Source organism: Armigeres subalbatus, chromosome 1 (genome assembly GCF_024139115.2).
Source record: "Armigeres subalbatus isolate Guangzhou_Male chromosome 1, GZ_Asu_2, whole genome shotgun sequence".
In the NCBI taxonomy this organism is placed as follows: Eukaryota; Metazoa; Arthropoda; class Insecta; order Diptera; family Culicidae; genus Armigeres; species Armigeres subalbatus.
In genome coordinates, this window is record NC_085139.1 from 253179003 (window position 1) to 253204408 (window position 25406).

Genomic DNA, 25406 nt, shown 5'->3' on the forward strand with positions numbered 1-25406 from the left:
ACCTTGCTACTGTCTAAGCGTCTAATTCTTCAAGCGCATCCTTCAATAAGATTTGCTTTCATCGGAAAACGTTTCCCGTTACGATGATGCAGTGAAGTCCAAAATATTGCAAGATGTCAAGATCGTTTTATAGGAAGCATGGACCAAAACTCGATAAGCACAAAGTTTACGAGGAATTGTGTTTTAACTGTTGAAATTCGGGACATACTGAAAAAATGCCTGTAAAAACATCCACAAACAAAGTCTATCAAGCGCAGTGATCATTGTTCCGTTTTTAAAATGGGAAAAGTGAACATCAGCGCATGGTACATACATTGATTCGGATGCTTCCTTACCACATGGTAAAGCCCATTCGTTGGATTCGTTCATCGGGGCTGCGGAGGTAGATGGCTTATACAAAGTGAATTGTTTTTGGCCGGCGGTATTATAGAGCTTTGACAACGCAGTTTGGGACGACCTTAAGAAGCTTAAAGAAATTGCTAATGGAATCAATTTGCAGAATGGGTTTCTAGAGGAGTGTATTGCTTATCTAGAAGAAAAATATGTGAGGCGTTCAATTGTCGATTAAAGGTTGCTTGAAGAAGAAGAAATCGAAGGATGATTCCCCAAAATTCTAGGAGCAATTTAATTAAAAACGGTTAGCAGTACGGGGTTGGACTTTCCTTCTACTGCATGATAAACGCAATTTTTCGAATTCAAATTTTATTTTATGATATCATACTTGATACACAGTATAAGAAAAGTCCAACCCCGTACTGCTTTCCGTTTTTAATTAAATCGCTTCTAGAATTTTTGAGAAGAGTTTTAAAAAAAATTCCGTATGCTTCCCCGTGCAATATTTTTCTAATATCATCCTTCGACTTCTTCTTCTTCATGCAACCTTTAATCGCCAATCTCAAGCAGTGAATTAGGAGCAAGCAGTGAATCAAGAGATACATTGTTGCGAGGAAGCCGAAGAAGGGAATTTTTGTTGGCTGTTAATTGTAAATATACGAAAGGCCACCCAATGATGAATGATCGTTTCAATGTAAGCAGAGATGTGATAGTATCGAATTAGAGTATTGTTATATCTGTAGAAAAGCTTCGAATCAAGCCGGTGAAGTTTATGGAACTATCATGTTGATAAAAAATCTTTTATCCGGTGAACAGTTGTAGAAATGTATCTGGTGTTGCTACGCTTCCTGATGATCGAGAAAGATGAATTTCCTGGTAATGCCGATAGATCAGGCAGTGAAGAAGGAGATTTTAAAAACGCCTTTGATGATTTTGCACCCCAACCCTTCGAAACGGAATATTTGACCATGTCTCGCACCATTGAGGAAGCCATAGGGTGGAAAAATCTTAATAGCCGTTCTTCGATGTTCACTCCATTTCGGGAAATCAATCGACAACCAGCATTGCAAACAATAGATCGTTATACCCCATAACTAAGCACATCAGCATGCGATTTTGCGAGCATTTTGTGCATGATCAAGGAATGTAATTTTCGCCGAAAAATGCAAAAAACAAGCTACAAAAGAGAATAGAGATAAGTCTTTGTCCTCATCTGAAGAGGATAAAGACAATGTTTGCGTTCCATTTTATTTACAACAAACATGGAGAGGTAATTGTTGTGAACTTTTCAAACTGCGATAACTTGTATATTATAGAAGTAAAACACAAATCATGTTAACAGATGGTTAAATGTACAAAAACATTGTCGAAAACCGACTACTTCTGTAAATGCGCGGCAGGCGATCATTGTCCTATTCTGTTGCAGTTTGGGAGAAACGCCTATTGCGTGTTGAGTTTGTCCCAACATTTATAAGAGAGGACAGTGTTGTTGTCATTGGCAATGTTGTTGTTTAACATTCCCTGGGCATGATAGCTTGCAGCAGGACATCAACAGCGGATCAATAACTGACCTGTCGCGTCTTTCACTGGCACCCTCGGATTTCTTCTCGCTCCGCTCAAGCGTCGTGTTAATATCGTAGAGATACCGAATACCGACTGTTGCGGCTTCATTTCCTTTGTCACCAGTCCATCCACGCACGTTTGTCCCAGCTGCAGCAGCATGTGACTTCTTTCTCTACAGGCAAATACCGTTAACGAGACTTATATTTAATTGCTCTGATTCTTACACGCTCTATCTTAGCCTTTGCTTCTCTAAGCTCCGCCAGGTTGATCAGCAATTCACATTTTGCGCTGAGTGCGCTCAAAACTCACCCAAGTTGTTTTTGCTGGTTTCAATGAAGACATTCTTCTTGATGGCCGTCCGCACTGCTCTTTTAAGTTGCCACTGTATTGAACATGAGCATGAGCATGAGCATTATGACCGCACAATTCGTAGTTGCTACTCCGTGATTGACTAGAACTTGCGAAATTGTACAGAGAACACAATAAATGGGGCTTGGGACTAGCTACCCATTCTCAATGTACACGTTTCGGGAGCTCAAATATCTAAAGTCAATAACGGCGCCGGCCACGTCCTTACGGTCATAAAGGAAGGGAAGGATTGTTAGTCTGACTCTCGTTGCTACTAGAGACCGAGAACACCTCTGCATCTCCACGTTTGTCTTGGGATAGGATATCGTTTTAGTTACAAAGGATAATTTATCTGGATTCACTTCGGTAAGTGATCTATGGGATGGGAAATAACACTCTCGCTGTCTGAAACTTTCACCCGCGAAAAGCAGAACAAAATTACGACGACCGGCCGATCGTTTTGCCTTCCACACAAAGCAAAACTAAACCTCGACGACCGGCCGATCCGCTTACTGGAGAAACACGACCGGACAAGAAACAAACTTTCACTTTCTGATTCATTTACTCACCCGCGCAAAACAGAACAAAATTACGATGACCGGCCAATCGTTTTGCCTTCCGCACAAAGCAAAACTAAACTTCGACGACCGGCCGATCCGCTTACTGGAGAAACACGACCGGACAAGAAACAAACTTTTACTTTCTGATTCATTTACTCACCCGCGCAAAACAGAGCAAAATTACGGCGACCGGCGGATCGTTTTGCCTTCCGCACAAAGCAAAACTAAACTTCGACGACCGGCCGATCCGCTTACTCCTTTTAAGTTGCCAAAGAAACACGCTAAGATAATCTCACTCAAACTTTTTGGTGCACGAGATGAGCACAAACACTGCTAGGTGGACTGGTTAAATATTTCTTTATAATACAAAAATCAAAACCATTATGTTAGCGATTGGGTGTTTTTTTTTATAGTTTAACGACTTTGATAATGCGATTCGGAATACAGTATAATCCATTGATCCATCGTTCAATTTGATCGCATCAATCCAAACGTAGCTGGAAGCAAATATTATACAAAACAACCATTGTGTCAGAACGAATTTTCTTATTTTTATCAGGAAAGATGACCGATTGCACTTTAAGTTGTAATTTACAACCCTCTTATTGTAAGGCTATAACAAAATGCTGCTTCTGCTTCCATTAGCCATTTTCTCAAAGGTGGGGAAAATTCAGCTGTAGTCGAAATAAGTCATCATTAGATAATAAGCTGAGAAGTATTTACATGTAATACCATGACTATTTCTCGTAACAGTGCTATGAGGAATTGGTTAAAAGCGTTGCATTTACGCGTTGTGATACATTCGAATGTCAGTATTGAACAATAATTTGTAGGAAATCAATCGTAGAAAATATTTCGCATTTCGTATTTTAATTCCACCTTGTTGCTTAGCAAACACAATACAAGACCGACTAAAAGTGTAAAATTCGTAAATAAATGTCTGTATGTACCAACGCGGTTAAATGTAAATACAGTAGAGCAATAATAGCAACAACAGTATCGCATAATCGATAAGCGCCTATCTCACGAGTCGTAAGTGATTGTTGGTAAATCAAAATGGTAAATGCACGTTCCCTCGCAGTGATCCAACGAAAAAGCGGAAAAAATATATGAATAGGCAATTTAATGCGTGCTTGATGCTTTTCCTAATCTCTAACTATCTGATTTCACGAATCTTTTTTGCAGTAATAACCCTTATATGTATATTCAATCGAAAAAGATAAATCTGAATTTTTCGTTGTAATAATATAATTGTATTTCTTAAACTTGAATTTTCATTTCGCCATGCTTAAGTCACTCTATAGACAAGTTTTTCACAAGCTGCTTAACCACGATTCACGACACAAACACAAACATTGACTATTGCTTTGTTTCTCCCTTCACCGTATAAGTTCGATTTTTGATCTCGCCTATCTGTTTAAAAAAAAACCGTTTGAGTTTCTTCCGCCGAAAAATGATCGCTATTCGCTACAGTTTGCTACAAACCAAATATGGTCCGGTATATGAACAAAACAAAATGGTGATGATTTGAGCAAATTTGTGATGCAGTTATCCCGATTGCCAGAGTATGACTAGGTCGCGCGTGCCTCGAGTTTGCAAATCATGCCCCTCTCCAAAGAATGTTAATTTGATGGTGAAACACCCGAAATGAGAACATGTGTGCTAACAATAGATCGATGTTGTAGCAAGTCATACTAACGATACTCGTGAATGTTTCTCACTGAGAAGACAGTGTGTGCGTGAGTGCATGTGAATATCAAAAATAATGTGAACTAACGAACTGAAGCACAACAAATATGTGCGAGGAAACTGCCAGAGAATCGCGATCATTTCTTGACTAGAGTAGAGTTTTAAGTTGATATTTTTTTGCGATTAGATTTATGTTTTATCGCTTGTTATGTTTCCATTGTTTGTTTTCACTTAAATTGATTTTCAGATCCATCCGATTCCTGGCATTGTTTCCTGATTATATTTTTAGTTAGTTGTAATTCTGTTTTTAATTAGTTTCTGTCACGTATTTTGCGTTGTTGCTATGGATTCAAACAACACTGGGTTAAATATTTGTACTTTTACAAAAAATAATTGTTTGTAATATTTAGTTTGGCCGACTATTCCCAAATAAGTTCAAAGACATTATTAAACAGTCCGAATATGAAGTAGAGTATTGCACTGAAATCTGATTCAATTTGCAAATTCCATATTTAGGGCAGAATTCGAACTTCGTGTATTTCTTGTTCCATTGGAAGTTATGTTGTTTTGAGATACCAGCTTCAGCTGTAATATTACCAAAGGTCCTTTCAATTCTCTCAAGCAGGTTTTGCAAAAATGCCGTCCGCATTTGATATTGAGAGATAACAAAAAAAAATTATTGCTATTCAAGCTGTTTTTGTATAGAAAAGCAACACAACTTGCTTGGAATAAAACGTCTGGACTGTTGCAGATGACCGATTCGGTATCATTGTCGGATTGGAAATTGTCGCCACAAAACTAAGTGTACATTGAATACTTTCGCAGTTTTGAATTTTAGAGCCATGTTACGATATTTTTGGAGTACAAGTATTTAAAAGTGAGCTGAGTATAGCTTTGGCTAACACCTGCCAGCATGTCGACCAGTTTCAAATCGCACCAGGTGCCCCAAGTCCCATGACACGACGTTTGGTCGTTCTTTATTTGGGTTTCGGTGTCCAAATAAATATTTTCAATACGAATATGATTTCGTCGGCATAAGGGATCTCTCTTGAGATCATTATTGATCATTGTACGCTCGATTTGAAAATTGATGTTATGTAGAATGAAAGAATACGCTATAAAAATTGATAAGACTTTCTCCTGAATGTGCAATTTGGAATTGATTTAAATGTGATCCATACTGCAAAACCCTGTTTCCACCGAGTGTCCCACGTCGGAGCAAAACAGCAGTTCCCACTTTAATATTGGAAAACCAAAGCAGCATGGTACATGACCCACAAAACAACAGGCTCAGAGAAACCGCCGGACACAAATTTACAATCCCACCACCTGGTATACCACCTGGAAATGTGGAATCCTAAATAACTTCAATATGGGACGGTCGTTAGTGATTTAACAATATTTGCAACAGCACCTTACTAGTGTTGGTCTTTTTTTTAAGTGCTTGCATTTATTCGCATGTCACATTTAACAAATCGTACAACTTGAATATCTAAAAAGCAGTTTATCAATGTTAGGAATTATAATGTGCAATAAATATTTCAATTCATTTATAGTTTTTGGGCTAGAATTTTATTTCGCTAACGAATCAATACAAATCTATGTTAGCTGCGATATCAAGGTAATGTAAACTAATGAACAAATGTAAATGTCTTTAGATGATAAGAAATAATATTAGAAACAGATGCAATATTATATTCGTATATACAATTTCGAAGAAAAAATCATGCTAAATTAGTAAAAAAAATTCAGTTAAAATAATGTATCAATGATGTAAATTGTAAAATCATTCACTTAAAAGAACGTACTTATTGTTGATCGAAAACATTCACGAAAGATGATAGTTCAATAAAGTTCTAAAACATGAAAAATACTAAAAAAGGCGATCAAAGGAGCAATAAAATCAAATCCACACATGTTCTCATTTCGACTCCTTCCCAAAATTAAAGTTACTTTGCGACAAACAACCGTTTTACCGAATTCTATTTGTTTCGTCCCCCTGTTCGCAAAATTTTTCCGCAGGCTTACAAACGAGCGACGAGAGCAGGCTCGTAAGGATCTCAAGGGACTGGAAGACACCGTCGCCAAGGAGCTACACACGCTGCATGCCCTGCGGAAGCTCTTTGTACAGGATCTTCAGGTTTGTTTCCTAACACGCTTTTACAAAACAAAAATCCAATGTCATAACATCTCTTTTTCTAACATCTCAAATGTTAGTCCCGCATCAAGAAGTCCATCAACTCGGAGGAAACCGAGGATGACGGTGGCTCGCTCGCCCAGAAGCAGAAGATCTCCTTCCTCGAGAACAACCTGGAACAGCTGACCAAGGTGCACAAGCAGCTGGTGCGGGACAATGCGGACTTGCGGTGCGAGCTGCCGAAATTGGAGAAGCGGCTGCGGACGACGATGGAGCGGGTGAAGGCGTTGGAGACGGCCCTGAAGGAGGCCAAGGAGGGTGCAATGCGTGACCGCAAGCGCTACCAGTACGAGGTGGACCGCATCAAGGAAGCCGTGCGCCAGAAGAATCTGGCCCGGCGGGGACCGCAGGCGCAAATCGGTAAGCGAGCGACACAATTCCACTCATCGTGGTTATTAATTCCGTTTCTCATTGCAGCAAAACCGATTCGTGCCGGACAGGGACACATCATGTTCAAGACGGTTACCTCCGGCGGTTCACCGGTGACACCGAAAGCGGTGACGGACGAGAAGAGGAAATCCATTGTGAAAGGTAATGATTTGATTATTGGGTTCGCAGTTGGGTTAGTTGACACGACATTTTTCTCAAGTCTTTAAACATTTTATTTCAAAATCTATTCGTACAGAAAAACTTGAAAATTAATGAGATCGGACTATTGGTTCAGAAGTTATGGTTGAAATGCCATTTCTTATTCGCAAAACACGCTACGAAAAGCTCACTCATATTTTTGGCAAAGCTGTTTTGTAGACCTTTTACAATTTTGACTATTTCCGTTGTTGCCTGTGAAGCAGAAGCGGCAGCCATGAGGCAACAGCTTGCAGGCGCCTAAGGTTACTGCCGAAAATCCGTTTCAATTCTGAACAGCCTATTTTGACGCTTACGGAATGGTTTCGCAAATAGGATCTAAACCGGACAACGATCAAAGTTTTTCCAATTAGTTAAGTGGTAATTCTTAATCAAATGTTTCGAACGTTAAAATCATTTATGCAACATGATCATTTTGATCTGTGATTGGTAGGACCATGGTGCACACTAAGTTTTTCTTTCTCGAACTCGGCAAAATCGGGCACCGCTGTACCTCTGTAAATTTCAGAACTGAAATTCGGCAGAAAAATTTGTTTTTTTTACTGATTTTCGGCCAAATATTTACCCTATCTCCGCAACTGAAACGTCACTTTTACTGAGATCTCGGCGAAAATTATGTTTGCTGAAAATCGGCGGTGCCCACTTCGGAAAAATAAACAAAAAAATAAGTGTGTGTGATGTTAGTATCTTCAATCCTGATGAGTTGTCGAGAAAACTGGTGCTTCGAGTAACAGATTTAAGTTCGAAACCGTAGCCTGGATTTTCCCCCAAAACAAATTCGGCTGTTTTCCGGAAGCAATTATTCAGGAAGCCTCAGGGAAGTCTTTCAAATATGTCTTCCATCGCAACTAAAAACAAGATGACTGCGATTACTGAACCCTGGAACAGTCCTGCTTTTCAAGTTCAAGTTTTATTTATTTCATATATTAGCAGTATAGTTTATAGTTTAATTAACCTAAGCTGAGGTATGGAAGACCTTTCAACAGCTAATATTTTTTAGAAGATGAAGTTACAAACGTTTATGATCATTTGGGTTGAGAAGGAAAATAATTAAAAAGAAAACTTTCGAAATAGCAAAATAGGCTTAACTGGATAGTTAGAGGAAGGATAAGATTATGTTATATTAATATCACAGCACAGGTTATAAGCTTAAGTGCTCTAACAAAGGGTTTGCTGATGTGGCGCATCCCAGCCAAAATTTTGGGTGAACACGTTGAAACCAATCGTCGAGTTGTTCCATATTTGCAATTAAGTGGACATCTTCAGTTGAGTGGAATGGATCTAAATTCAGCATCATCTTCAATTGTTGATTTTGTTTCACTAGAAGTTTCTTTCGTTGAACAGCAGCGCAATTGTACCAGGCAGGGAATCCGTAAGTTAATGATGGCTTGAACACGGTCTTGTAGAGTAGTAGCTTCGATTCAGTGCTCAGATGTGAACGTCGTTTGATGAGTGGGTAAAGCATTTTGGTGAGCTTGCTGCACTTTACTAGGGTGTTCTTGATGTGAGTGGCAAAAGTCAATTTCCTATCAAGATTTAGCCCAAGGTATCCAAAGTCATTTGACCGTGGGATGCGGCTTCCCCATACGGAGATTTCATTTTGAGGTAGTTTGCTAGGGCTTCGCTTCCGAGTAAAAAAGATGGCCTGTGTTTTCCCCGCGTTAGTCTTTATCTTCCACCTTCTTTGATAATTTTCAATGGCATTTTGGGCTGCTTGTAGCTTAGAGAGCACGATGTTTGGGTCGGAATCTGACACAATAAAACCGGTATCATCGGCGAAAAGGAAATATTTAACTCCGTCAAGCATCACCAGGTCCGCGGTGAAGATGTTGTAGAGCGTGGGGCTTAAGACAGCACCTTGCGAAACGCCAAAAGGAATATAGTGTCGATCTGAGTTTTGTCCATTGACAGTTACATGGTAGGTACGGTTTGTTAGGAAAGAGCGAATAATTTTAAGAATATATAAAGGAAAGTTTCCAAGCAACATCTTATGCAGAATTGCATCTTTCCACACGGAATCGTAGGCTTTCTCAACATCAAGAAGCACCATACCTGAAAATCGACCCAGCGAAAAAAATGCTACGTACATTCTTCACATTACGAACGAGCTGATGGTTGGTTGAGTGTCCTTTTCTGAATCCAAATTGTGCATCAGGAATAAGCCGTGTATTTTCCAATTTCTGTTCGATGCGCTTCAGTATTACTCGTTCAAGCAGTTTGCTAAAGGTAGGCAAAAGACTTATAGGTCTGTAGTTGGACGCTTCAGTACAGTCTTTGTTTGGTTTCGGAACGGCTGTTACTATGGCATGTTTCCAATTGGTCGGGAAGTATCCAAGACGGATGCAAGCGGAAAATATTTTTGCAAGGAAGATGTGCGCCTTTCGAGGTAGTTTCTTTATTACACAGTTCCGGAGCGTGTCTTGTCCAGGAGATTTTTTGGATTTGAGTCGCCGAATAAGCTGAGCTACCTCCTTCGGACGAATCAACCAAGAGTGTTCCCCAGTCAGGAAGGATTGGTCGATGTTTGTAACTAAGTCGTTTACCGCTGCCACGGTTTCGGGATCGTCTGCCATTTGGTTGGTGTGGGACCGTGAAAAACTCAAAGCTAGCAGTTGAGCCTTCTCCAATGAGGAAATAATGATGTTTTTTCCTTGTCGTAAGGGTGGACTGTACTTAGTCGATGCCCGCAAAGCCTTCGATTTTTTCCAGATAGTGCCGTGTTTGTCGTTTAATGTTTGGAGAGTTTCTCGAAATCTCTTGAAGCTGGCTTGGTCGCATTCTTCTCTAATTCTCCGGTTTAGGGACAGCACTATATCCTTGTAAATTGGGTCTCTTCGCCGGTACCACTGTCGTCGCCGTTTGTTCCGCAATGCGATTAACCTTCTGGTACTCTCAGGAATTGTTGCAGATGAGCACGATCGTTGCTGAACTTCCGGTACCGAAATTGATTCTGCCTCCAGAAGAGTCGTCGTTAGAAAGTCTATAGCAGCATCAACTTCGGCTTCACTGTTGAGGTTTATGAAAGCTGGGTTTAGTAGGTCCAACTTTACGTTGATTTCGTATTGGAAACGGAGCCAGTCGGCACGCGCGTAGCATCTGTACTTCGGCATTATTTGAACTACAGTGGATGTGAGCCTGACGTCAAACCTGACCGGGAGGTGATCCGATGACAATTCGTTCAGCGTGGTTGGCTTTGTCATGTCCAGTAGGTTGTTTGACAAAGTAAGATCTAGGGTCGAAGGACGACCGCGCCCCGTAGGATGAAATGTGAATGTGTCAGGAGAAAAAAAGTTATGGCTGGCTGCCTCCTGAGACAATATTGTGCCAGCTTTATTGGCCTTTGAACAGTTCCATTGACGGTGTCGTGAGTTTAGATCGCTCACGACGAAGAATGGTTCAGTCCACCATGGATCGTGTTGCGCCCCCCGGGAAGTATGCGGCGATAACGTGTACAATACCGTTCGTTGTGTTTATCGAAACGCCTATGCTTTCGATGATCTTTGTCGAGATGCTGACAATGGGACAAATATGCGATTATAGGCAGTGTAGGACTTGTGCATAGGAGCCGGACGATGGTGCGGCTGTAGAACTGGAGAGACCACCTTGAGAGGGTCGTGGCGGTGGTGGAAGAGGTGCAAGGTACCGCCGTTCCGTTTTCATCTTTGCTAATTTTTCAATATAGTTTTTGCGGCTGGGACAGCCACGATAGTTGGCGGTGTGCTACCCACTACAGTTTGCGCACTTTATTGATCCTCGTGTCTCGTTTCTGGCGTAGTTTGCTAGCTCTGCTTTTTTGGGTAGTTTGCATTCGACGGACGGATGCTTCTCACCACATTTAACGCAAAGTGGAACAAGAGGGTAATTCCTCATGCCGTGGCCGAATCGTTGGCAACGGTGGAATTGAACAGCATCGGTAGGCTTTTTTTTCGTAATATCGCCTTTTCACTATGATATTAAATATTGCTTTTACCTTTTGTAGATCCGACAGTTTAACCGGACTCCTTTATGAACTGAAACAAATATAACGCACTTTCCTCCAGATCGATGACCTTGCGAGAAAACATGTTCACCTCGGTTGTGATCACTCAGAGAGTGGCTAGCTCCGATTCCAGTTCGGCGATGTTAACCACTGGTAGCCTCGATAGAACAATTTTCACCGATTGCTCAGAGGCGGAAATTGGATGTTCGATTGTTTCATAGAACTGCGAAAAGCCTCTTCTCCCGAACAGTAAAGCTGAACGCCCGTCTTCGTCGATTTCATGTTATACTCGTTCTGCGCAATATTATTCTGAGACATCAGATCCCGAATTCGCTGGGTCATGAGATTAATTACCGAAATGGGGGGAACACGAATTTTCTTCTCCTTGCGCGCCGTGTATGGGGACGGTGCAGTTTGGTGTGAGCGTTGGCATTTCGTCGTTCAATTCGTCTGCTTCGTTGTCCTGCAGCAACTCGAATTCATATTTATTCACAGTAATATTAATTGCGTGGCTACCATTGCCACTAGCAGGTGCTGATGATGTTGACATCGAATTATTGCTTGCCATTGTTGACATCTCGTCTATATAAGGAATCTTCTCGCGCGGAGGGTGAAGATTTATGTCGCGGTTATGAGTTGCATCTAGTCCGCGTTTTTGTCTTGACTGAGTATGGCTACGAAGAGCTCTTTGCGACGTTTGGGAGGCCCCATATCCTCCGTCCGGATCCGCGGGAGGTTTCTGCGGCTTCAGGATGTCGATTCGCGATTCTTCCTCTTCTAGGCATTACATCCCCACACTGGGACAGAGCCGCCTCGCAGCTTAGTGTTCATTAAGCACTTCTACAGTTATTAACTGCGAGGTTTCTAAGCCAGGTTACCATTTTTGCATTCGTATATCATGAGGCTAGCACGATGATACTTTTATGCCCAGGGAAGTCGAGACAATTTCCAATCCGAAAATTGCCTAGATCGGCACCGGGAATCGAACCCAGCCACCCTCAGCGTGGTCTTGCTTTGTAGCCGCGCGTCTTACCGCACGGCTAAGGAGGGCCCGGTCGATTCGCGATTACTACTTCGGAAATAAATTGAAAAGTAACTCAAAAAAGGAGCGCTATTTTTTAGAGTTGTTTACTTGGCGAAATAGTGGAGTCCTGTTTTTAACAAATTTAGATTGGTGTGCTTCAAGTTGTATATTTTGGATAAATTGCATGTTTCTGAAGATTCTCTATTGCTTCAGCTTCCTCATGATCACCAATGTTAACTGGATGGAAAGTGTGGACTATTTGAACGCCTATTTGAAAGACATCCCCATCCACTACATTGCTAGATACTCCACTTACAGCTCTATCAATGTCATCCTGAGAAGACGAACAGCCCGAGAATACACTTGAGAAGTGTTGGCGAAAAGGCTGAATTTCTCCTCAGTATTCAGCGCAATGTCGTTATCGAGAAAAATCTATCTATCTATATATATATAAAACTCAATGTTTGTATGTTTGTATGTATGTTCCAGCATAACTTTTGAACCCATTTACCGATTTTAACCAAATTTGGAACACACATTCTTTATCATAAGGAGACGACGATAGGGGGGGTTGAGCATGCTCTTTGGAAAAGGGGGAGGGTATAGGGGGAGGGGTATTGCTTAGTTATCAATCAACTAAGTGTAAATTCTGAACCCCTTTGTCCGATTTCAACCAAATTTGGAACACAAATTCTTTATCTTAAGGAGGGGACGATAGGGGGGGTGTGCATGCTCTTTGGAAAAGGGGGAGGGATATTGCTTAACTATCGATCAACGCAGTTTTAATTCTGACCCCCTTGGCCGATTTCGACCAAATTTGGAACACAATTTCCTTATCTTGAGAAGGGGACGATAGGGGGTTAAGCATGCTCTTTGGAAAAAAAAGGAGGAGGGTGTGGGGGAGGGGTATTGCTTAGTTATCGGTCAACTCAGTGTAAATTCTGAACCCCTTGGCCGATTTCAACCGAATTTGAAACACAAATTCTTTATCTTACAGAGGGACGATAATAAACATGCTCTTTTGAAAAGAGGAAGGGTGTGGGGGGAGGGGTATTGCTTAGTTACTGATCAAGTCAGTATGAATTCTGAACAAATTCTTTGTCATAAGGAGACGACGATAAGAGATTTGGGATTCTCTTTACAAAAGAAGAAGGGTATGGCGGGAGGGGTATTGTTCAGCAATCGATCAACTCAATGTAAATCCTGAGCCTCATGACCGATTTGAACCAAATTCGTATCAAATATTGTCTGTCCTAAGGAAGCGATTTTAGTGGATGTGGTTAAGTAATTTTAAAACGAGGAGGGTGTGGAAGAGGGGGTACTGTTTAGTTATCGATCAATTCAGCATGACTTCTGAACCCATTCATCGATGTCCACCAAATTTGGAACCCTTATAATCTGTCTAAGGAAGACTATATCAGACTGGCCATAGCTAATGAGAGAGAGGGTATATTCATTAAATGAACCGTTTAGTATACCTTTTTATCACATAGGTCAATTCAAACCAAACATGTAAACACGTAATCCCTACCCAAAGGAAACTATTAGGGGCACTAGGGGCAATATGAACATACGGGGCAATATGAGCCACCCTCATTTTGAGCTTATTGACAAGTTTTATCATGAAAAAGTTATATGATCTTTAAGAGGATGCTCCACATATGCATCAACGTGAAAACCGCATTAAAATTCAATTCAAACATGAAAATATACTTGAAAATGTAAATTTTCACTGCATAGGCAAAATTATTATAAAATTTCAAGTTTATAAATAAGGTTTTGACACAAAACTGATTAAAATACAGGTCAAAAATACACCACAATCAAAAGATATATTAAAATTGAATATTGTGCACACATGTTTATATTGATACAAATCTGAATTTATCATAAAACTTTTTTTTCCCAAAACCAGTCTCTATGGGGCAATATGGGCATATCTGCATAGAACAAGATATCTGGCCTTAAAATGCGAATAAGTTCAAATTTCAGTATTCAAATACAAGAATATTATCATATATGTAAGATTCATTACGGAAAAATTACAACAGCGCATTACTGCGATAGAAACAGAAAAAATGACCATTGACCAATTGAAATGTGGCTGTTCAAACGGTGAAGAGTGGCAAATCAGTTCAGTCCGCTGTTGTGCAGTTTTTTCATTTTATTTGGTGTGGAATACTCACAACTGTTGTAGGAATATCATAATCTTCTATATTACGATACTTTTTCGCCTAAATTAAGGTTTTGGAAGGTGGCCCATACTGCCCCAAATGGTGGCTCATATTGCCCCGTATAGTCGGGAACACACATTGAAATCAGTACATTTTCAAAGTGCATTTCAACAATTTCCAAACGCATTTTTCGTCATTCATGGACGTCATATGAAAGGTAACATTCTCTAGTATAAGTCAACTACATTTGAACGATGCTTTTTGGAGCTTTTCAGCGCTTTTCGGAACGATTTCCTTAGGTGGCCCATATTGCCCCGATCACCCCTATAGAGAGGCTGGAAGGAACTTTTGGAATGATATAAACGCAAATTGCCAAATTGCCTAAAAAAAGAGTTATTGTTGGATACTGGTTGGGGCTGTGGTAGTTGAGATTGTATCATTTGATGTTGCATGATCTGTGGGTTTGTTGTTACGTTGGTTGCATAGATACGACGGAAGGAATTATGTCCTCCTCTGCCTCGATTATGACGATTGGATTGTGTGTTGTGGGGATAATGAGAGGATCCATGACCTCTTTGAAAGTTTCCGCCAAAGTTATCCCTACCTCTAAGTTGTTGGCGTCTGTAATTGTTATTCCGATAATCTCGCTGATTAGCGTTGTTGTTATTGTAATTGTTCCCTCGTCCTCGATTGTTACCGAATTGATTCCTATCGAACGGCCTATTGGCATGAAAATTCAGTATTTGGGAGTTGCTGGTGCTGCTATTCGTATTTTCAGCAACCTTTTGAATTGCCTGTTTCACATCTGTGAAATTTCCGGCTTTCAAAATAATTTTTGTTTCCTGGCTGATTACTCCGGCTGTAAGCGCTTCGACGCCTGCTTTGGTGGCCATCTTCTTTGCTACGTCGTCAGGCACTCCGCTTACTATGTAAGTTGCATGAAGTTGACTACACAGGGAGTCGACGTCATTAAGGAAGTTGTCCGTATCTCCTTTCTGCCTAGTAGCTTTTAATTTTGCTAGTATATTTTCAGGTGTTACTATTACTTCACACCTTGACTTTACATTAGCAATCAAATCATCAATAGTTTCAAAGTTGTCAGGGAGACCTAGTCGTGCTTTTCCAGTTAGTCTGGTACGTAAAAATTTTATTGCTGTTGGCAAGTTTGCTGCTTCGATTATGTCTTTTAGGAGATTGGCCGAATCAATAAATGTGTTTAGTCCATCATGTGAACCATTATAAGGTTGCACAATAGCTGTCGCCTCTTTAATATCGAAAGGCATGATGACTAATGAATTTTCTTTTGGTTTTATCAAAAGATTTGCAAAGCCTTTTGCAAATAACTGGTGTATTATCCTGAATTTTACGTTTCCACTTAAACGTTTGCAAAAATGATAGTATTCGCTACTGATTTCAATGTATGCCTTTTCCGAAGAACAGGCGTATTTTCTAAAATTGTTATACTCTTCTCAAATCTTATTTTCAATGCTTGGTATATTTCTACTTCGTTATTCCATTCCTTTTTATTGAGTCTGTGTTCAAATTTACTTAAGATGGTTTTGTATTCCTTTAAAAGATCTTGCAAAATTTCTGTTTTCTCCGTAATTCCTTGTAAAGAACGTGGTCGGTTATTACTCTTTACCAAGTTGGAATGCTCTTTCTTTATACTATCTTCGATTACCCTCAGTCTATTCATTTGATCATTTTAAAATAACACATTTCTTCGCAGGTTTTCAATACACAAAGATAGAATATATGAACTTGTTCTCTTTTTTCTTTTGTAAGGGAGAAGGTTTAGATACTTAGTTGATGCTTTTATTACAATTTCGCATGATATCATTGAATATAATTTCAGATAAAAACATTTAAATTGCTCTAAAAGTGTGCTTATTTAGTAATGTTTAGACCAGACATACCATTTCGTCGTAGTGTCCCTTGTCGTTGATAATGTTGCTGTTACCAAGCTTGAAGTTTGTTGATCCACACATGTCTCGTTGCGTCGACCGATGTTGATAACTCAGTCGTGGTTTATTCAGCTAGTCCATAGCGGGTCGTCTCCAATTTTATTTCACCTCTGCTGTTCCATCGCGGGTCGTCTTCAATTTTACTTCACTTCTGCTGTATCCACATTCGTAACGCAATCAACATAGCACTATCAATGTCATTGTCACCATAGGCGGCAAGCAGCCGCGCGTTTCACATGCGAGTTTGTTATTTTTCTTATACTGCATACGCTCTCTGGTTTATAGCGTTCTCACGTTATTAAGGGTTATTTCACGTTTTGCTACATTTTGCACTTGCGCTTTCACGTGACTGTTGTATGCGCGAAACAGAAAGTATGCGATTAGCATCCCAGTTAGGACGATGAGCACGATCGCTATTATCTTTACTTCCTCTACTGCCACATGGTTGTTGATAAAGTTCTCTGTGCTGAACCAACCCATTTCACTGGTTTTCTTGGTGGCTTCACTTCACTTTTTTTTCACTGTTTTAGATTAGGTCCGAAAATTGCACGTTACGCTCCAGGACGGTCGCCATAAACTATCTTTATTCACTAGATAGTTTTCCTATAGCAGTAGGGAAGTGATTTTTAGAATAAGAACACAAACGGACAGCGTGTCCGTCTTGGTTAACTTGGAGTTTACGAATCGTCGTCGCATCATCTTTATTTTCTCTTATATACTATGTTTACACATTTCTCTTAAGGTAGGTGGTTGTTTAACAATATACTGTATGATGCTTATTCAGGTAAATGATGTTTATTGCTTCTGGCCTCGGCATTGCTATACCGTTGTGTTTGGGTTTATTTTAACGACAGTTGGAAGAAAGGTCGCAGTGCGTTTTCGCTTGATAGTAAAAATATTGTTTGTGTTTTATCTACTGCCTGAGAAGGTAAAGGGGTCTTTCCAGACGTTGGCAATTTAACGTTGGTAAATCTGAGAAGTTGGGAATTCCTTATCAATGCTAATTTGGTTGTCTATTTGAAATGATTTATTACTGTATAATTAGGATGTTACATATAGTATGCTACACATAGAACAAGATATCTGGCCTTAAAATGCGAATTAGTTCAAATTTCAGTATTCAAATACAAGAATATTATCATATATGTAAGATTCATTACGGAAAAATTACAACAGCGCATTACTGCGATAGAAACAGAAAAAATGACCATTGACCAATTGAAATGTGGCTGTTCAAACGGTGAAGAGTGGCAAATCAGTTCAGTCCGCTGTTGTGCAGTTTTTTCATTTTATTTGGTGTGGAATACTCACAACTGTTGTAGGAATATCATAATCTTCTATATTACGATACTTTTTTCGCCTAAATTAAGGTTTTGGAAGGGTGGCCCATACTGCCCCAAATGGTGGCTCATATTGCCCCGTATAGTCGGGAACACACATTGAAATCAGTACATTTTCAAAAGTGCATTTCAACAATTTCCAAACGCATTTTTCGTCATTCATGGACGTCATATGAAAGGTAACATTCTCTAGTATAAGTCAACTACATTTGAACGATGCTTTTTGGAGCTTTTCAGCGCTTTTCGGAACGATTTCCTTAGGTGGCCCATATTGCCCCGATCACCCCTATAGAGAGGCTGGAAGGAACTTTTGGAATGGGAGGGGGGAGGGGTTATTGGGATTAGGTATTGTTGTGCATCGGAATAATGGTATGCCCAGTGAAAAGCAATGATTAATGTGTTTCCTTCTGAATGGTGTATGTGATTGCTTCTTTAAAAGTAGGCATTTGCCTGGAATAATGCAATGGTGGGTGTGATCCCTTCTTTGAAAAATATGCGTTGCCCGGAATATGGCATCGATGGATGTTTTTCTTTCTTTAAGAATAGACGTTTGCCCGGAATAAGACCTTTCAAACCCACGATCCCTTCTTGAAAATCAGTCAATATTTCCAAAAGCCTTCTTTTAATCAAATGATAAACTATGAATAAGTAAACACAATTACCCTGTAGACCAATTGGTTTTATCATTTTCCGATTGTAAAAAAAAAACTGCAAACCAAACTGGCAATTCCGAGCAAGGCCGGGTACATAAAGCTAGTACTTAATATCAGCCCAGTTTCCTTCCTTTTAGAATTCACGAAAGACTAAAACTTCTTGGGGTGTCGTCGGAAATTTAGTTGCGTTAAATGAACATAATGTTTGAAACGGAGTTTATTATAGCACCGATAATCGTTGATGTTGAAGTTCCGTTGGAGGTGTTGAAAATCGGTTTGGCGAAAATTGAGTCGATCGTCACTGATAGGTCCTTCGAAACGTAGATTAAATCAGTGAAATATCCAACGCAGGATGTTAGTTGTCAAATGGCACGTCCGGAGTCTCAACGACAGTGCATTCATGCAGTGAATAATCATTGATAACCACCAAGTCGAGCATGTTTGATTGAAAGTTGGAAACCCGGTTGATTTGGCTAAGTTCAAGAAAAGCAATCTCATCGACTAGTTGGCGGTTCGCAGGTGTAGTTGCAGACAAAAGCGGATCAGGAAACGGGTGGGTGACGATGATGGTTCGAGCACCAACTCCTTGAGAATAGGATTCAATTCGATTTTGCACGACACAAACGTGAAGGTCACATCTCTGCCTCTGGGAACGAGGCGAACCACCTCCGCCGCGTCCGAAATATTTAAACAGTGTGAAACTATTTTCTGCACGTCGTCATCATTAATTAGCGGAGTCAATCTCGTCATATACATCCAAAACTTATCCGGTTTGGAGGCTTGCATAAAAAAACGGCACGGAAAATTGAAACTCGCTAAGATCGATAATTTTCGTACCGTACAGCAGCAGTACATTCATCTAGTCTACGGTCATCCCGGCGGCGTTTAATATCAAGCTTCATCTATGCCGACGGATTTGATGGATTGGCCAGCAAAATTATCTATTTCCTTGCTCATTTTTTTTTCAATTTTTGACGAATTAACGAGCTCCCACAGACAAACCGACATAACACTCAAGAAATTCTCATCGTTCACTGATTTACTGGTTAATTTAAATAATCATTAGTTGGCCAATCGGCCACAAGTGACGCGCGAATCGCATTTACTCGAGTTTGACGTTTGCTCACTAACGCCATCTGGTTCATGATTTGCCCAGCAGAGTGAAAACAACAGATGTCGTTAGTGTTTGTACGACGATGAATTTCATGAATGCATGTTCAATGTGTTTTGTCTGTTTGTCTGTGCTTTCACAATATACACGCCCAATGAGAACAAATTTTCACTAATTAAAACACAATAAAACAGCCTTTAAAAAACTTATTTGCATAAAATAACTACTAGACAAAATAAACAACTTGCATCGGTACCAATTATGTCAGATTCATGCTTCGTCATAATATCTGCGACTATTTTGTCCGTTGGTACGAAACTAAGATCGATGATTCCACGTATACGTAGGTACTTCCTGAATTCGTGTTTTGTATCGATATGTTTGGACCGATGCTCTATGCGATCCGACTAGACCATTTTTATACAGGACTGTTTAGTTTGTCCTCCTAAACCGCTATGAAGTCCCGAATCGTCCTCTGAAAGAACTTCGAGCAGTTTCTTTATCCACAATAGTTTCTGACAACCTACCACAAGAGCCTCGGTGGACGATACCCACCGGTGGACGATACGACGTATTTGTTGGCAGAACTGTCTCCTTTTTCTGTAACAACACACAATCGTGCCACTTCCCTGGCCTTCTACTTATGCTAATTTTCCGTCTGGTAGCTTCACATATTTAATATTATCAGTACAGTTTAATTTACTTCAAAGTTTCGACTGCAACTGTGTGGCTCGTCGCACCTGAGTTAACAATTCATGGTTTCGAATTTTATACGAATTCTCATACGCGCCGGCGACAAAAGCAAACGAAACACAATCTTCCTTATTTTTTTTTGCTTTCCTTTCGAATTTGGGTTGCTATCGGAATCACGGGTTCTCTGCGGGCACTTAAACTGCTTGTGATCCTCTTTTTTTGCACAGATGGCAAATCAGACGTTTGTCTTGTTACTGCGACCGTGCATAGCGCTAACCTAACCAGCACCGAGTCACTTTCAGGTGATCCTTGACGCTTTGCGACTTCGTCCACCAGCAGCTTCCGTTTCATGAGCTCCATAGTGAGGTACGTGTCAGGAGCGGCTCTCCAAAGCAGTCGGCAGTGTTTCGTAGGAACAACTTCACTACAAATGCTTAAACATGTTCGGCGAACCTTGTCTCCGCCCCCGACAGCTTAAACCAAAATCAAACCGTTTTAATTTTTTTTCCAACCGAGCCGCGAACGGTCAAATGGTTGTTCGAACAACTTCACATACGTTCAAACAAAGCAGCAACCAAAGGGGCCATCCACAAAGTACGTCACGCTCCGGGGGGGGGGGGGGGGTTCCGAACAGCGTGACGACTCATACAAAAATTTTAGAGGTTTAATACAAAAAGTGTGACGAAGGGGGGAGGGGGGTTGAAAATAGCCAAATTTTGCGTGACGTACTTTATGGATCTTCCCAAAGGGTTTTCGTGGGAACGGTATCAATGTTCGTCAAACTGCTTGACTGGTGTGTACGTTGCATTACGAACAGCTCTTCCAAGACAAAGAGGTGCTCCGCCATAACTTCACCATCCGCGAAACGTGTGTCATAGATCTGCTTCATAAGCGAAACTTTTAAGGGTAGGGTTGCTTTTTGGTGATCGAAAGTGTAATTGTAGATACCGCAAGACAGGCCTCCCAATCAGCAACAAGACTATAAAAAACCCTGCAAATAGGCGAATGGATTCACTGATAATTGCAAGTGAATATTCTTGATTAAGTTTGTATATCAATAACCGATCAATAAAAAAAAGTATACGAGAAAGCAAAAAGATTCAGGTCTGCTTCGTGAACCAGTGAGTGTTATTGATTGAACAATTTTCTATCCTTCTGGCGGCCTTTCTGTTCCAGTCTTGCTGTGGTTTTCTTCAGTCCCCCGATTTCTAGATCTTTGCTGATAACCTTTGCGAACAAGCTTCGCTGGCTGGTTCCGGAGGGTAGTTCATGTCCTCGTCAGGCTTGAGCACAATGGATGGCTTTATCCACGTGGATGTACTAGCTTTGATTGATTTTGGGTGGATTGACAAACGATTTACAAAATCAGCCAAAATGCAAATGTTAGAAAAAATGTATGCGATCATGGGCAGTAACCTGTCTAACTATGGACCTTCAGTACGTTAGTACGTTTTCCTTATATGTTCCTCCAAGATAGCTCTCTACGGAGTGAATAGCATTAGCAAATAGACAAGATATTCATACAACATCCAGAAGAGTAGTGCAGCTTTTCGAAAAGATTTCTTCTTACTACTCCTCGTCCTTGGATGACTGACGTCACTACAAACAGCAATAATCAATAATTTATCTCATTAATTTCTCTTCCACAGAATCCGACAGTTGAATCGACTAAGCGCAACACCAGCATGCGCGGCTTAGCAAACGAACGCAATTCTCAAAGAGAAAACAAGAAACTGCTACCGTTTAAGCGCTAAATTTTCCACGCTGCAATTATTAATATAAATTCTACATATGGATATGTAACTACAACTACTACTACTACTAAAATTACGGCAACACAGCTAGTGACGTGAACCTTCTCCCGCCCTTTACAATGCTAGGTGTAAAAGACGGTGGTGGAGGAGGCGAAAGGAAGACGATGAGGTACTATTCTCTTATTTCAGCGAAGCAAAATTGTGCATCAAAAATTTTACCACTATAGAGGCAACAAAATTTATTAGGATAACCAATGATGAACATCAAAACTATTTTTTTGTCCTAGATGTTAAGCACCAAATATTGTAACGAATAAAATCCAATTTAGAAAGAATGACTCAACCAGACTTCAGAGAGTTTTGACTTGAACGAAACAAAAAAACAAAGAATTTGGAAACTTAGCAGACACGATACGTGGTGCGTTTCATGGCTAAAAACAATAGATGATTACAAACAAACAAAATTTCTAATCTAACGCAGCATGAGAAATTTGGTGAAACAGCTCTAATATTAAAAACCGAAGCCAGCAAAAACACACAAAGCTAACAAAGCTGACGGGCAATGTTTAATCTCTTAACCTAACCGCTTAGAGGTCAGGCCGCTTTAAGGACCAGCTTGACAGTTTTTGTGCTAAAACGCTATAAGCCAGCACCCGCAACAACAATAACAAAATATGCTATTTATTAAATTATTGCTTATTTTAAATAAACAACAAAAAAAAATGAGAACGAATAAAAATTCTACCATGATTGATATAAAAACAAAACGACAATGACTACATAATATAGGAAGCATCCACCAACGCACTCTCATATTCAGTAGACTACACAGCTCAGCGCAGTAGATCGTCGGTCGCTCGAATAGCAGCAATTATCAGCGAACAGGAATTATTCCTCTTTCGTTGCACGTTTTCGTTCCATATTCGATTTGGGCTTGAAATACTAGAATAAGAGATCAGTGAGTATGCAGTATTTGATTATTATCCAAATTAAAAAAAAAATTGTGGATCACTAGCCTTATGCTAGTATTTCATGTTCGTACGTATTTAGTTGGGGTTTGGGGAAAGCGAGTGATTTTTTATTAGTTGAAATTTATGTTTGCACGTGTAATAATCATTTCAAGATTCCGTTCCTTTATATAGATAAAATTAGAGAAGGAGAGTGATCAGGAAGTCCAGAACACATTCGGTTTACGAGAATGAAACCGTTTTCCCAAAGTTATTTTAGACATCAGAAAATTCATCATAAATCGCTATCCACGCTTTATACACATAAATTATATATATTTTTTCTTATTTTGGTTTTGCATCGCTAATACATGGAAGCAGTAGATTATTTTGGGTGGAATACAAGACCGTACGCAAAATTTAAAATTATAACAGAGCAGATTGGACATTTTTCGCGTCGTCATCGTTGCAATACAGTATGGCTAATAACAATTCAGGATTAAAAAAGAGTCAAGAGTCCTCTTTCTATGGAGGTAGTGTTGCTGTGTTTCTTTGTGATTAAAAAAAATATGATCAGATACAGAACTCCTACCCAAGCGGAGTAGGCTTTTGATGATTTGATCTGTAGGATCTGCCGCGGAAACATCTAATATAAAAAAACGGAGAAAAATATAGAACAAACGCTGAAACAAAAAAAAAACAAGAAAAAAATATTGTGCACCTGCTTGAAGTGAACCGTGTTAACGTGTTTTCACATTTTTCTGAAGTGATGACATCCTTGTCCTGTCTTCCTTAGCCGTTTGGAGAGAGGCGCGGCTACGAAGCAAGACATGCTGAAGGTTGCTGAGTTCGATTTCCGGTTCAGTCTAGGAAATTTTTGTGTTGGAAATTTTCTCGACTTTCCTGAGCATAAAAGTATAAAGTGTTGGCCTCATGATTGGCGTATGCAAAAATGGAAGCTTGGCTTAGAAACCATGCTGCGAGGTAGCAATGTTCCAGAGGGGGGGATGCAATGACAATTAAAAGAAGAAGAACATTTACTCATAAGTGAATAATCTAATTATTTTGAGTAAATAAATCTAATTATTTTGAACAATTCCTAAATTCTACGATCGAAAACGGAAGCTTCCGTTCCAACCTCCATTCTCTCCGCACCTTTAAATCGGCCACATCGCATACGGGTCACCTTCATCGCTGTTCGCCTATTCGCAGCATGGACAGTAGAGTGGGGCGCGGTTGTATGGAAAAACGCAAACTTCGTCCGATCAAGTGAGATCAAGGTTTTTCTGAATCGTTTTGGGGTCCCAATCAACTGTGCAAAATATGGGCTCGATTGGTTGCAACCTCGCATGCCGCATCGCGTTTTAAATTTACATGGAGATTAGTATGGGAAAACGTAATTTTTTACAATTTTGCTCTTAGCGGCTTCAATTTATCATCAATCACGTGTCTCAATACGTTAGCATCTAGTCTGGAAGATGCTGAAAGACTTTGCCGAAGAAGGTACGTAGCTGGAAGGTCTACAAAAAATGTTATTACGTTTCGAAAATTGATTGGGTAAACCATATGCAAGAAATCAATGTTTCTGCCAGCACTACCGGACAACTTATGGTTCCCGAAGGGCAAAACCCATCTTCCTTCTCGTCGGATTTTTTTCTTTGTGAAATGAATCCGGATAGCTCCCATTTGCTCTAAAGTCCTATAATATCAATTATTTTGAATTAACACTCAATTAAATTATTGGTCTACGTAGTACGGCAGTGCTGGCAGAATGAACGATTTTTTGCATATAGTTTGAACACTCAATGTTCTAAGCGTTATAACTTTTTTCGTGGACGTTCCAGCAACGTGCCTTCTTCAGCAAAGTTCTTCGGCATCCTTTGGGTTATACTTTAACGCAATGTGCCACTTGGTTTAGGATGAACTGAAGCCTTTAGTAGTAGAAATGCAAAAATGTACGTTCTCTCATACTAATTTCCATACAAACTTCAAACGCGATGCGGAAAGCGAGGAAGCAACCAATCGGTCCCAAATTCTGCACAGTTGTTCAGGACCCAGAATGGCTTCGAAAAACCATTGATTTGAAAAAATGACCATGACGCCCCACTCTAATGGACAGGCCGGCGACCGCCATCACGTTACCGCCGCCATCATCGAGGAACTTCGCCGAATCAGTGAAGATCTGTGAAGACCTCATCGAAGAAGAAGAAGGAAAAAAGAAGAAAGTAGAAAGAAGAAAAAAAAAGGAAAAAGAAAGAAAAACGAAGAGAGAAGTACATATAGGTCATTGCGCGCGGCAAATCTAACCTCACAATTTTGACAGGTACTGGTCCTGTTGTTTACGTTTCGGACTTAGAATTTTTTTGATCCAAATTAAATCTGCGTATTTCACGATGTTGAAGACATTCCGGACATTCCGCATTCAAATATAGGTAAATATCGATAAGTGCAGGTAATTATCTATCAGATAATCCAAAGAATGATAGAAGTAT

General features: G+C 40.1%; 1 protein-coding gene across 3 annotated transcripts in view; it reads left to right on the plus strand.

The window, feature by feature from the left end:
• The window catches only part of LOC134206730 (kinesin heavy chain-like), an 84989-nt gene extending 62674 nt beyond the window's left edge, over window positions 1-22315 (plus strand). For all 3 annotated transcript variants that reach the window (XM_062682454.1, XM_062682455.1, XM_062682456.1), the window contains exons 6-9: window positions 6516-6633; window positions 6711-7050; window positions 7108-7221; window positions 21863-22315. In XM_062682454.1, coding sequence (XP_062538438.1) covers window positions 6516-6633; window positions 6711-7050; window positions 7108-7221; window positions 21863-21876 — 586 coding nt within the window. In that variant the 3' untranslated portion in view covers window positions 21877-22315. The remainder of the gene's footprint in view (window positions 1-6515; window positions 6634-6710; window positions 7051-7107; window positions 7222-21862) is intronic.
• Window positions 22316-25406: the final 3091 nt, after the last annotated feature.